The sequence below is a fragment of the Gopherus flavomarginatus genome, chromosome 3, assembly GCF_025201925.1.
Source record: "Gopherus flavomarginatus isolate rGopFla2 chromosome 3, rGopFla2.mat.asm, whole genome shotgun sequence".
Classification (NCBI taxonomy): Eukaryota; Metazoa; Chordata; order Testudines; family Testudinidae; genus Gopherus; species Gopherus flavomarginatus.
The window spans coordinates 187210434-187224251 of record NC_066619.1 but is presented as its reverse complement, the minus strand read 5'-3'; the positions used below and the strand labels follow the sequence as shown (position 1 = coordinate 187224251).

The 13818-nt window shown below is 40.6% G+C and overlaps 1 protein-coding gene across 13 annotated transcripts in view; it reads left to right on the top strand.

The window, feature by feature from the left end:
• The first annotated feature begins 3460 nt into the window (after positions 1-3460).
• Positions 3461-13818, top strand: part of LOC127047713 (WD repeat-containing protein 64-like) — a 110553-nt gene continuing 100195 nt past the window's right edge. For 9 of the 13 annotated variants that reach the window (XM_050946299.1, XM_050946296.1, XM_050946295.1 and 6 more), the window contains exons 1-3: positions 3461-3542; positions 7481-7527; positions 13593-13778. In XM_050946299.1, coding sequence (XP_050802256.1) covers positions 7516-7527; positions 13593-13778 — 198 coding nt within the window. In that variant the 5' untranslated portion in view covers positions 3461-3542; positions 7481-7515. Of the gene's footprint in view, positions 3543-5979; positions 6104-7480; positions 7528-12414; positions 12505-13592; positions 13779-13818 lie in introns of all 13 variants that reach the window. The other 4 variants (XM_050946294.1, XM_050946292.1, XM_050946293.1 and 1 more) reach the window with 4 other exon arrangements.

Sequence of the window (13818 nt, the reverse complement as noted above, 5' to 3'; positions counted from 1 at the left end):
GGGGCTTTGGGGGTGGGCTTTGGGGACCAACCAAGGACAGGGAAAGGAGTTTGTGCCTTGGGGAAGTTTTTAACCTAAGCTGGTAGAATATAAGCTTAGGGGGTCTTTCATGCGGGTCCCCACAGAGTTCAGAGTGAGGGAGGGAAACCTGACATCATAGATTTTTTCTTTCCCAGGGTTAAACTAAATTAAAATGTGATACATAGTTTTAAAACTCTGTTGTCTTGGCGATTTGTTTACATTCTGAGGTACTCTTCCATTCATGGCCAGTGTATATGACTTCTCTGTCGTATCCAGTGTTGATTTCCTGGCATCTGGCGTGTTCTCTTATGGCTGTATAGTCTGAAATGTGAAGACCAAGGTTGCAAACCGGTGTCACAGAAGAAAGTGTAGGCTCCCCCTGAAGACTTGGCATAGTGCTTGTCCCTTTTTTCAATTTTTTTTTTTTTTTTTGCATTTGTCATTTTCAAAGTGTTTACAACCTTTATTGATAGTTGCTCTCCATTCAGGTCTGCCCTTGGCTATGACTTTGAAGTTATCAATATTTATGCATCATGAACTGAGATTTTGCTTAAGGATGTCTTTGAAGCATCTGCATTGACCATCCTTCCTGCGCTTTTCAAGTTTCCACTTGCCACAGAGGCCTTTTTCTGAGAGTCTGTCATTGCTCATTCAGATAACATGACCTGTCCATCCAAGCTGAGCTTTGATAATCATTGCCTCAGTGCTGGTTGTTTTTGTTCTTTCAAGGATGTTAATGTTTGACACTTTGTCTAACCAGCACACCTTCAGAATATAGGAAAGACAGAGCATACAAAATATTCCAAGTTGCTTGATGTGTAAATCTGGCAGATGTATTAATGATAAAATTCACCCTTGTGCATAGGACACTGTCAAGCCATATTTTGAGGTGCTCAGTGTGATTTCAGCAGTGTATAGGTCTTGTGCTAGCCCTTTCCACAATGGTGAATTTCACTCCAGACCTCGGAGAGAGATTTGCTTTTCCATTTCCTATTCTAAACTGCTAGTGAATTGGCCTAAATAGCTTTGAGAATCTGGGACTTATATTTCCTACTTTGCATGTACATTAGCAAACTTTGTGCTGTAATTGATGTTGACTTTCATCATTATCACTAGAAAAGCTGCACCAGCTGTGAATTACAGCTTTGCAGTTTCCTAGTGTATGCAAGGCTATTGATGGTACGGTCAACAAAGGGCCTTAAACTTACTGAGATTTAAACAAGCATAAAAATTAAATATCCAGCATGCTTGTGGTAGGAAGTACACAAAATATAATGATATTCTATAGTCCTGGGAAGTGGTATTGGTTCTTTAAGAGGAATTTTTTACTTTTACTTGATTTCCTTTTTTGCTCTCTTGAATTGGATATTGTAAATAGCAGGGATAACTTGTACATTCCTTGGCTGATGGAGAAGAAGGTGAGATCACACAACAGGATACGTTTTATCCAGGTTTATTCAGATACCAGGGCCCCAAGAGCAGTAGAATATAGCAGCAATGGAAACTGGCTGCCACCTCCAATGAGTCAAAGGGGCGGTGATCTCAAAAAGTGATTCTTTTTAGAGAAGGTTGGCAGCCTGAACAGCTGGAGTTGCACTTATTAATCACCTTTTCCTTAGTAGTCTTTGCCAGCCTCCAGTTGCCACTCAAACTGGCCTTCTGTCCACCAACTTTCACCATTTAAGCTAAAGCGTAGAGGTGGCTTGTAACCATGCTTCTCTCACCAGTGTTGAGAGAGAAACCTGTGTGGTAGGCAGTTGCCACTATGGGAAAACAGCAAGTAGTTCATGTAATCATAAAACAAATGTATATCCAGTCCATTTCACCCGCATAACACTAACAGAGACATTGTCAATCTGAATTGTTTTGAAAATGATTAATTTCAAAACAGTATGATTTTTGATAGAATCCCTTTAAATAGGCTGTCCTGGCATTTTTTTAAAATCCTTTGAAAGAATTTCAAAATGTTGTTTTCTTCTGTCATGATGATGTTATGAGGGTTTTTTCAGCTGGTTGAATCTGACTAGCTGAGGACATGGGAAAACAGTGAAACTGACTAGACACAAGGACTGTCGATGCATAAATTGAAAAGAAAAACAAAAAGATAATTCCCCCCCTTAATTTATTTCATTTATTATTGTAGCCCTCGTGAATTAGTGAGCCCTCTAGTCTTTTTTTGCAGAGACAGGGAAATTGAAGGGGTTGGGGAGAAGGCCATGAAACAGATGTTCCTGGACCAAAGCTGAACTGACAAGAACTGTAGTAAAAGCTGCAATAATTTGCAAGAGCTGAAGATGATGATGGATTAGCTAGTGTTTGAAACACTGACTACATGTTTGGCCAGTGTGACATTATGACAGAATCCTGCAAAATCCTGGACAAACCTTACTGAATTAAGTTTAAGTATTTTAGATGTTCATTGTATTAAAAAGGCAAATGTTTATGTACTATTTTGGGATTGTATGTAACTTCTTTTAAGGGATATGCAAATATGTCTCTTCCAGTTATGCAAGAACTCGGGAGAGTTCTCACTAACTCACAAGTGGGCTTGTCCTGAGCCGAAGCTGTGACCACAGGAAAACACCAGGTGGGGTTTGAAGGACTGTTCATTTGGCAGAGTCCTTGTTTGAGTCAGGGGATGACCTCTGGTAAGCTAATTATCATTTGTGTAGGTTCTTTTATTGTTTTCTCTGTAATGCTTTTACCTTATGAATACATATATGTCTTAGCACGCAGAACACATGGGTATATTGATTGGTTTCACATAGGGACCAACACTTAGACATCACTAAGCACTGGCACTGGCAAAGGGGTTGGCCATCAGCCACTGAATTCAAGTTTACAAATGGTAATCTATTAGCATTAGCTTTATATAGCTTTCCACGTGTCCTGGCAATAAGGCTGATGATACTGTAGTTTCTGACCATTTATATGTAAGTGTTTTTATTCCATGTTCATTATTTCTCACTAGTTTTGACAGACACAGACAAGATTTTTTCAGCAGTATTCACTGGTACAGAACCTAACAATATTCACACTGAAAATGTTCTCCACAGTTACATTGCAGAGCTGGGAGCGTGGTGGCACTGAGCGTTCACTGCATGGCTGAGAATTTATCAAACATTCCCATGGAACAATGGCAAATGATAAACTAGTGCAACTCAAGGGCTGAATGTGGCCCATTGCCTCTGTAGAGCAAATTACTTAAATAATCAATATCGTGCTAAAAATTAACCACAGTACATCTATTGTCAGGGACACCTGAAGCCAGCTCGTCAGCTGCTGTAAAATGTCATAGCTCCACTGATTTCAGTTGAGCTGTGACACTTTACCCAGGTTGAAGATCTGGCTCTGTGACTAGGCTTAACAGCTTCTTGTTTGGTGTATGCAAAATTGTCTCCATAGCAACTTCAGCTCTACTAAAGTCCTTTGAATGGAGTAGTTCTGCTGGCTGAACATATTGTAGAACCATTACAAAGGGGAATGGTCGATGCTATAGCAAGTGGCACAGCGACCATACAGTAAGTACCTTAGAGTTTACAAAAACATTTATACTTACGATTTCATTGCTGATTCTCTGAACAGCAGTTTAACAAAAATGCTTCCTAGAAAGACAACCAAGACTAGCTTGTGGTGTGTGTGTCTGTGCGTGTGTGAGAGAGACTTTTTACACAATCAGTTTTCTATAAGTATTTTTAAAATGAGCCTCTTAGGAATTGATATTTAAACTCAAGTTAAATTTGTAGACAATTTAGATTTTATTTGATTACTGTGCATTGAAAGTGAGAGTTTCATAAGAATTAAGTTTCAAAAGGTGTCTGGGTTAGCATGGAATGTCATACGTTTTACAAGAAAGACTTGATTGGCAAATCAAGGAGTCTGACAGTTACTTTATTTCTTAATAGTTTATTTTAATTGTATGGTTGCTTATAATTTTCTACAATATTTGTTAAACATAAGAAAATAAGAATGGCCATACTAGATCAGACCAAAGGTCCATCCAGCCCAGTATCCTGTCTTCCAGCAGTGGCCAATGCCAGGTGCCCCAGAGGGAGTGAACCTACAGGTAATGATCGAGTGATCTCTCCCCTGCCATCCATCTCCACCCTCTGACAAACAGAGGCTAGGGACACCATTTCTTACCCATTCTGGCTAATAGCCATTAATGGACTTAATCTCCATGAATTTATCTAGTTCTCTTTTAAACCCTGTTAGTCCTAGCCTTCACAACCTCCTCAGGCAAGAAGTTCCACAGGTTGACTCTGTGCCGTTTGAAGAAGAACATCCTTTTATTTGTTTTAAACCTGCTGCCCAATAATTTCATTTGGTGGCCTAGTTCTTATATTATGGGAACAAGTAAATAACTTTTCTTTATTCACTTTCTCCACACCACTCATGATTTTATAGACCTGTATCTTATCCCCCCTTAGTCTCCTCTTTTTCAAACTGAAAAGTCCTATCCTCTTTAATCTCTCCTCCTATGGGACCCGTTCCAAACCCCTAATCATTTTAGTTGCCCTTCTGTGAATCTTTTCTAATACCAATATACCTTTTTTGAGAAGAGGAGACCACATCTGTATTCAGTATTCAATATGTGGGTGTATCATCGATTTATATAAAGGCAATAAGATATTCTCCGTCTTATTCTCTATCCCTTTTTTAATGATTCCTAGCATCCTGTTCGCTTTTTTGACTGCCGCTGCACACTGCATGGACGTCTTCAGAGAACTATCCGTGATGAGTCCAAGATCTCTTTCCTGATTAGTTGCAGCTAAAATTAGCCCCCATCATATTGTATGTATAGTTGGGGTTATTTTTTCCAATGTGCGTTGCTTTACATTTACCCACATTAAATTTCATTTGCCATTTTGTTGCCAAATCACTTAGTTTTGTGAGATCTTTTTGAAGTTCTTCACAGTCTGCTTTCATCTTTCTTAACTATCTTGAGCAGTTTAGTATCATCTGCGAACTTTGCCACCTCACTGTTTACCCCTTTCTCCAGATCATTTATGAATATGTTGAATAGGATTGGTCCTAGGACTGACCCTTGGGGAACACCACTAGTTACCCCTCTCCATTCTGAAAATTTACCACTTGTCCTACCCTTTGTTCCCTGTCTTTTAACCAGTTCTCAATCCGTGAAAGAATCTTCCCTCTTATCCCATGACAACTTAATTTACGTAAGAGCCTTTGGTTAGGGACCTTGTCAAAGGCTTTCTGGAAATCTAAGTACACTATGTCCACTGGATCCCCCTTGTCCACATGTTTGTTGACCCCTTCAAAGAACTCTAATAGATTAGTAAGACATGATTTCCCTTTACAGAAACCATGTTGACTTTTGCCCAACAATTTATGTTCTTCTTCTGTGTGTCTGGCAATTTTTTTCTTTACTATTGTTTTAACTAATTTGCCTGGTACTGACGTTAGACTTACCTCTCTGCAATAAGAGAGAACCTGTAGAGCTCTGGATAACCCTGGATAACCTCTAGAGCCCTTTTTAAATATTGATGTTACATTAGCTATCTTCCAGTCATTGAGTACAGAAGCTGATTTAAAGAACAGGTTACAAAGCAAAGTTAATAGTTCCGCAATTTCACATTTGAGTTCTTTCAGAACTCTTGGGTGAATGCCATCTGATCCTGATGATTTGTTACTGTTAAGTTTATCAATTAATTTTTTAACTGTGTTTTTTTTTTTAATTTGGGGTATACTTTGAAGTTGGGCCTCTAACGTGGTGTCTTTGAAAAGTATCCATGCAGCTTGCAGGAATTTCACTTTAGTCACTCTACCTTTTAATTTCTGTTTAACTAACCTCATTTTTGCATGGTTCCTCTCTCTGAAATTGAATACCACAATATTGGGCTGCTGAGGTGTTCTTCCCACCACAGGAATATTAAATGTTGTTATATTATGGTCACTAGTTTCATGAGGTCCTATTATAATTACCTCTTGGACCAGATCCTGCGCTCCACTCAGGACTAAATTGAGAATTGCCTCTCCCCTTGTGAGTTCCTGTACCAGTGGCTCCAAGAAGCAGTCATTTCAAATATCGACAAATTTTGTCTCTGCATTTCGTCCTGAGGTGACATGTACCCAGTCAATATGGGGATAATTGAAATCCCCCACTATAACTGAGTTATTTATTTTGATAGCCTCTCTAATCTCCCTTAGAATTTCATAGTCACTATCACTATCACTGTCCAGGTGATTGATAATAGGTCCCTACTGTTATATTCTTATTAGACCATGGAATTACTATCCATAGAGATTCTGTGGAACATGTGGGGTCATTTAGGATTTTTACTTCATTTGAGTCTACATTTTCTTTCACATATGCCACTCCCCTCCACCTACACACACACACACACACACACACACACACACACACACACACACACACACACACACACACACACACACACACACACACACACACACACACACGCGTTCTGTCCTTCCAATATATTTTGTACCGCGGAATGATTGTGTCCCATTGATTGTCCTCACTCCACCTGGTTTCTGTGATGCCTATTATATCAATATCCTCCTTTATCACAAGGCACTCTAGTTCATCCATCTTATTATTTAGACTTCTAACATTTGTGTACAAGCACTTTAAAAACTTGTCACTGTTTGTCTGCCCTTTTCTAATCTGTCAGATTCTTTTTTATGTGAATGCTTCTCGTCTGATCTGGCCCATACTTTATACTCTTCCATCCTCTCCTCCTGACTAAAACCTAGAGAATCTCTATCAATAGACTCTCCTCTAAGAAAAGTTTCTGTCTGATCCACATGCTCCTCCACAGCAATCGGCTTTCTCCCATCTCTTAGTTTAAAAACTGCTTTGTTGTTAATATATTGAAATATTCTCGCTCAAAATTTGCAATCAAGAAATACAATTTTAAAGTTTTTTTGGAGCAGTAAAGCTTTTCAAAAAGAAAAGAGTATTTTAAACAATAGTTGGGAGGTGGCATTAAATTATACAACATTTAATAAGTTTGCATATCATGACAAATTACTTCATGATCCTGATGAGAGGTGCTGTTATCAAGTTGATGGGGCAAGGGACTGAGAGATGGGAGTTCTAAACATTGACTCGATACGTAGACTTGCGTTAGGCCAATATTTTCAAATGAGGCTATTGTGTTGGTGTGTAGGCCATGATTTTCAACGGTGTGGAGCACCAGACATTCCAACTGAAATCAGTGAGAGACGTAGGTGCTCAGCACATCTGAAAGTCAAATCCAAGCTCTGTAAAGTTGGACACCCAAAAAATTAAGGACCCCAAAATTAGTGGCCACTTTTTGAAAATGTTGTCTGTAATATGTTTTCGTTTCCTCTGTAAAAAGAAGATAATACTTACCACCTCCTTGGGGTATTTGGAAGATGTATTAGTTGGTTTGTAAAGCATTACAAATGCTAAGTAGCATTATTATAAAGGTGTCTTTATTGCTTTCAGAGTGAAAGACAATTCTTGAACAAAGAAATTAACCAATGGCTCTTAAGGTAATATTTGTTTATAATCCAGCTGTAATGCTAATTTAGCTTTACATTTCTTTGCTAAAAGCTCAAGGTTGCTTCCTGTATGTTTTCATAACTTGCTATTAGTCAATTGTTACATTAACATTTACATTTCTCCCTTTTTTAAACTAATCTGTAGTTGATTATCAGCTCTTATGTCATACCAGGATTTCTTGTGGACAAATTGCACCTGCTTCTCTAAAATCCATAATAATACTGGGCTCTTTGCTGACAGGGTATTACTGTTAATGCCCTTGGGATCTGCATATAGAAAAGAGAGAGCTTCTCTCCTCATGCCATTCAACTGCAACTGTAGTCAGCAGAAATGCTTAAACTAGAATCCCTTCTATACAGTGGAGGCTTTTGACAGAGTGTTTATCCTGAGGGGCCCCCAACTCTGCATTTCAGTCCTGCTCCTCCCCATTAGTTTGAAATAGCAAAATCAGTTGAACTTCAGGGCACACTGCGAAGCTCATGTTTTAACCCAGGCTTTTGGGGAGTGAAGGGCCCACTAAGAGCTGTTATATATTTTTAAAAAATAACGTTAGAGGGGACCATTATGATCTAGTCTGATCTCTGACATAATATAGGCTATAGAATTTCACTCTTATTCCTGCATCAAAACAGTATCTGGTTGAACTAGAGCATATAATTCAAAAAGACATCCCATCTTGATTTAAACACTTCAAGAGACAGAGAATCTCCCATGTCCTTAGGTAAGCTGTTCCAAAGGTTAAATTACCCTCACTATTAACATTATGCCTTAATTCTAGCCTGAATTTATCTAGCTTCAGCTACTAGCCATTGGATCAGGTCATACCTTTTTCTGCTAGAATTATACCTTTTTCTGTGAGTTTAAAGAGTCCCCCCACTGTCAACATTTTTCTCCCTATATATGTACATACAGATTGTGATCAAGTTACCTCTTAACCGTTAAGCTAAATAGATATCCTTTTGTATCTCCCTGTAAGGCAGGTTTTCCAGACTTCTAATCATTCTTGTAGCTCTGAACACTTCCTTATTGTCAACATCCTTTTTAGAAATGCAGACACCAGAAAAGGATACAGGATTCCAGTTATGATCTCACTAATACTGGTATACAGTGGTAAAAACTTCTACTTGATATTCTCTTGGGTATACATCCTAGGATCACATTTGGTCTCTAAGCCATAGCATTGCCCTGAAAACATGTTATCCTCTCTGACCCCAAGTCCTTTTCTGAGTCACTGCTTTTCAAAATACAGTCTGTTAGCTTATAATTGTGACTTATTGGTTCTTAATAGCATGACCCTGCATTTGGCTTTATTAAAATGCATGTTGTTCAAATGAGTCCAGTTTACCTCTAGAGCTGACCTGTCCTGATTATGATTTACTCCTCTTCCAGTTTGCCATCTGCAAGTTTTTACCAGTAAAGATTTTGTGTTTTCTTCCAAATAATTAGTAAAGATATTGAACAACATTGGTCCAAGAACTGATTCCTAAGGGGAACACTACTAGAAATGATTCCCCATTAAAAGTTATTTTTTTGAAATTATCTGTTAGGTAGTTTTAAATCAATTGGATAAATGCTACGTTGATGTTTTTAAATCTGTATTTTGTAATTTTTAAATCAGAATGTCATGTAGTCCTATGTCCAATGCCTTACAAAAGTCTAAGGCCTGGTCTACACTACGCGTTTGTACTGAATTTAGCAGCGTTAAACCAATGTAACCCTACACACGTCCACACAATGAAGCCCTTTATATCAATATAAAGGGCTCTTAAAACCGATTTCTGTACTCCTCTCCAACGAGGGGAGTAGCGCTGAAATCTGTATTGCCATGTCGGACTAGGGTTAGTGTGGCCGCAATTTGACGGTATTGGCCTCCGGGCGGTATCCCACAGTGCACCATTGTGACCGCTCTGGAAAGCGTCTGAACTCCGATGCACTGGACAGGTAGACAGGAAAAGCCCCGCGAACTTTTGAGTTTCATTTCCTGTTTTCCCAGTGTGGAGCGCTGATCAGCACGGGTGGCCATGCAGTCCCAAATTCAGAAAGAGCTCCAGCATGGACCCTACAGGAGATACTGGATCTGATCGCTGTATGGGGAGACAAATCTGTTCTATCAGAGCTCCGTTCCAGAAGATGAAATGCCAAAGCATTTGAAAAAATCTCCAGGCTATGATAAACAGAGGCCACAGCAGGGACTCAACACAGTGCTGTGTGACAAGCGTAATGGAAAGCCAAAGAATCAAATAGATGCTCATGGAGGGAGGGAGGGGGGACTGAGGACTCGAGCTATCCCACAGTTCCTGCAGTCTCCGAAAAGTATTTGCATTCTTGGCTGAACTCCCAATGCCTGAAGGGTCAAAAATATTGTCACCAGAGGTTCAGGGAATATGTCGTCAATTTACCCCCCTCTTTTCCCCCCCAAAGAAAAGGGAAAAAAATCGTTTCTCACCTCTTTTCAATGTCACCGCGTGTCTACTGGATGCTGCTGGTAGACAGGGTGCAGCAGCGGTAAACAGCAGCATCCTCTCCCGTCCCCTCCCCAGTGGTAGACGGTACGGTACAATATAATATGACTGATACCCGTCCTCGTCATCATCCTCTTGAGTGCGCCTGTCTGGCCACAGTGAGGTCGGCCCAGGGCGCCTGGACAAAAATGGGAATGACTCCCAGTCATTCCCTTCTTTAAGCTTTGTGTCTTGGAGATTCAGTCCTGGCAGATGGTGCAATAGGGCTGGTAACTGTCCTCATCATAGCAGCTGGAGGCTGAGCTCCTCTCCCCTCCACCTTTTAATGCGTAATGGTGATGTCCTGCCTGGAATATCATAGCAGCTGGAGGAGCATTTTATCTCATTAAAAAGTCAGTATTTCTTATTCCTGCATTCTTTATTACTTCATCGTACAAATGGGGGGATAACTGCCACGGTAGCCCAGGAGGGGTGTGGGAGGAGGGAAGCAATGGGTGTGGTTGTTGCAGGGGCACCCCCTAGAATGGCATGCAGCTCATCATTTCTGCGGGATATCTGGGGCTCTGACCCGGAGCGGCTGTGCTCTCTGGTTCTCTAGTAGACTTGCCCCATATTCTAGGCAGGACTGACTCTATTTTTAGACAAAACATAAAGAAGGGAATGACCTGGAAAGTCATTCCCATTTTTGTCCATGCACCCCCAGCCGACCTCAGCAAGGCCAGCCAGGAGCACCCATGACAGCAGCAGACGGTGCAATAGGGCTGGTAACCATCTCTGCTACCTTGCAAAGGCAAATGAATGCTGCTGTGTAGCACTGCAGTACCGCATCTGTCAGCAGCATCCAGTACACATACGGTGACAGTGAAAAAAGGCTAAATGGGCTCCATGGTTACCATGCTATGGCGTCTGCCTGGGCAATCCAGAGAAAAGGCCGCGAAATGATTGTCTGCCGTTGCTTTCACGGAGGAAGGATTGAGTGACATTTACCCAGAATCACCCGCGACACTGTTTTTGCTCCATCATGCATTGTGATCTCAACCCAGAATTCCAATGGGCAGAGGAGACTGCAGGAACTATGGGATGGGTATCCACAGTGCAACGCTCCTGAAATCGACGCTAGCCTCGGTACATGGATGCACACCACCGAATTAATGTGCTTAGTGTGGCCGCGTGCACTCGACTTCATACAATCTGTTTTAAAAAATCGGTTTCTGTAAAATCAGAATAATCACATAGTGTAGACATACTCTAAGACTACATGAACATAGTTAAGACCATAAAAAAAGTATCAAGTTTGTTTGACAAGACCTATTTTCCATAATACCATGTTGACTGGTATTAGCTACATGGCCATTCTTTAATTATTCCATCCCCTGGCAGCTTTTCCCTTGATTTTACCTTGGATCAATGTCAGGCTAACCAGCCTATAGTTACCCATGTCATTCCCATTTACCCTTTTACAAATATTTGTACAACATTTAGCTCTTTTCCAGTTCTCTGAAACATCTCTAGTGAGCCAAGATTTGTTAAATGCTAGCATCAGTGGTTGTAAATGGGGCACCATCACTTCTTGAGCACCTCCTTTCAGCAGAGTATGTCTCTGCTGAAGCCTCTCAGTTTCCCCCTCAGTGAGATCACTTTAACAGACTGATCAAGAAGAAGGAAAACACTTTACTTGACAGTAGTAGCTCTTCCTTTATTAAAAGCCCTTCTGAAAGAAGCACTTGTACAAGGATTTAAAGGCCCTGGCCTCAACGCTCAGATAAAACGTAAAAGTCCCTAAACAAAAGTCTCTGGGTTCCAGCAGCAGCTTCTTCTGCTCTAAGGTCTCAGATTTCTCCACTTCCAGAAGTGCTATTACAGCCTGCCTTCTGCTGGGATAGGGTCTTTCCCAGGCCTGCCTGACTGGAAAGCACCAGAATTCCTTCTCCCTCTGCCTTCGGAGTACCACTTCTGGCTACTATAGGGTCTCTAGAACTCCCCTTGCTTCTGCTTCATAAGCCTTTCCCACTGAGCTCTCCTAAGCCTTTTAGTAGGTCCAGCTGTTCCTTAATTAACTGCCTTCCAGCTACTTAGGCAGTTAGCCGTGCAGAGGTGGAGCTGGGTTGGCTCACATTCCCTTCAGCAGAGCCTGTCACAGATAGGCTGGGTATCTGACTCCCCTCACGGCCAGCCCTATGATGCTGGCTCAGAGAGCTTCTCTATTAATAAGTGTGGGTGTGTCACGAGAGTGTTGGGGATTAGATCTGATTGATATCTCTAGTTGGTTACTTATTTTATTTTCTGTTTTGGGGAAGCTCCAGTGGTTTATTTTGTTTATTGATGTACTTTAAAAATGATGCCAGTGGTGCCAGGCGCCATCCATAGGTGCTTCCTTTTTCTTTTAGTTATAAATCAATAAATCTATGTTCTTAGCACAAACACGTAGCATTTTCACTGGGAAACCAGCACATCACGTACCAGTGATAGTGATCCCAGGCTCCTCACTCTGGAACTTGAGTCAAGGTACTCTAAAGACTGCTTATTTCCTTTAAACCTTCCTTAAATTTGGGTAAATATCTTCAAGATATATTGTGTTTCATGTTGTCTTATTTACCAGGTTGGAGTAAAATATATTTAAGGTCTGTAAGAGGATTTGAAATGATGGAAGTCTGGACTCGTTCTCATGGAAATGGTGGATTTTCCAGGAACAGTTCCTATTCTGAAGAAACTGTCCCCTGTGACATAACATGGATTTCTTATTCCTGCATTGTAGTCTGGGAAAGGGTGACTTAAAAGGTCAAAAGAGCTTTTTGGTCCCTTTACTAAAATATGGAAGAGATAGCAAGTGTGGCACTCTGGGTTTAGGGGGACATTAATATACTAGCTGCCCTTTACTCCCCCCACCAGACCCAAAGAAGCAAATTGCAGGATGAGATAAGAAATCAAGTTGCCCCCTGAAAAACTGAAAAGGAGTGTGGCCTACCTCCTGTCCCTTGAAGAGGCCTCACTTAGAAGGTTCACTGACAGTCGGCAAGTTTCTCATGGCTTCAGTTTTCATTGTGCCAATTTTTTTGAAATCTTCAGCGTGTGACTTTGTATCAGTTTTCAAAGACACTGGAAGTAACATGCTCAACTCCTGTTCATCACTTCCTGAATTCTCATCACACAACATTCACCTCCTGCAACTGAATGAAGTGCTGCATAGGAGGACTCTGAAGGGCCCCATCCCATCCTGTTTGTCACCGTAACTTGACATTCAAAATGAGTTCTCAAAAGATTTGCATTCATGTCTTCATGAGATTGTTTTGACAACACAAATGAATAAGCTAACTAGCATCATGCTTGTGCAGTGAACAGATTTCATGAATTTTATGAATTGCTGCATGAGTCCTTATGTGTTAGTATCAAAACAAAGAAATTGGACCCAATTCTGAAAAACTTCCATTAACGTCAACACAAACTGAATTAGAACTTCTTTCACGAGTTTTTAGTGTTAGGTTTGTGTAAGTGTGTAATTATATATTTAAAGGGAATCTCAGACAATCTATATTCTGGTGAACCTTTATTGAATGTGATTTTGTTTTCACATGTAACTGTATTGCCATGTGAAGGAAGAGTACCAACCAAGGACCAAGCAAATATTTCACCATCTACCTACAGTGTCAGAGATGCCACACAGAGAACCCCTCCTCCACATCTCTCCTACTGTGGATAATAACATCATAGGTGTTGGGCAGGATGGACTGGTTTCCATCTGGACCAGAAACTTAAAATTGAAGAAAAGTCGGCTTATACTTGTGAGTTTTGGGGTTTTTTTTCTGTTTTTATTAAAAAGAA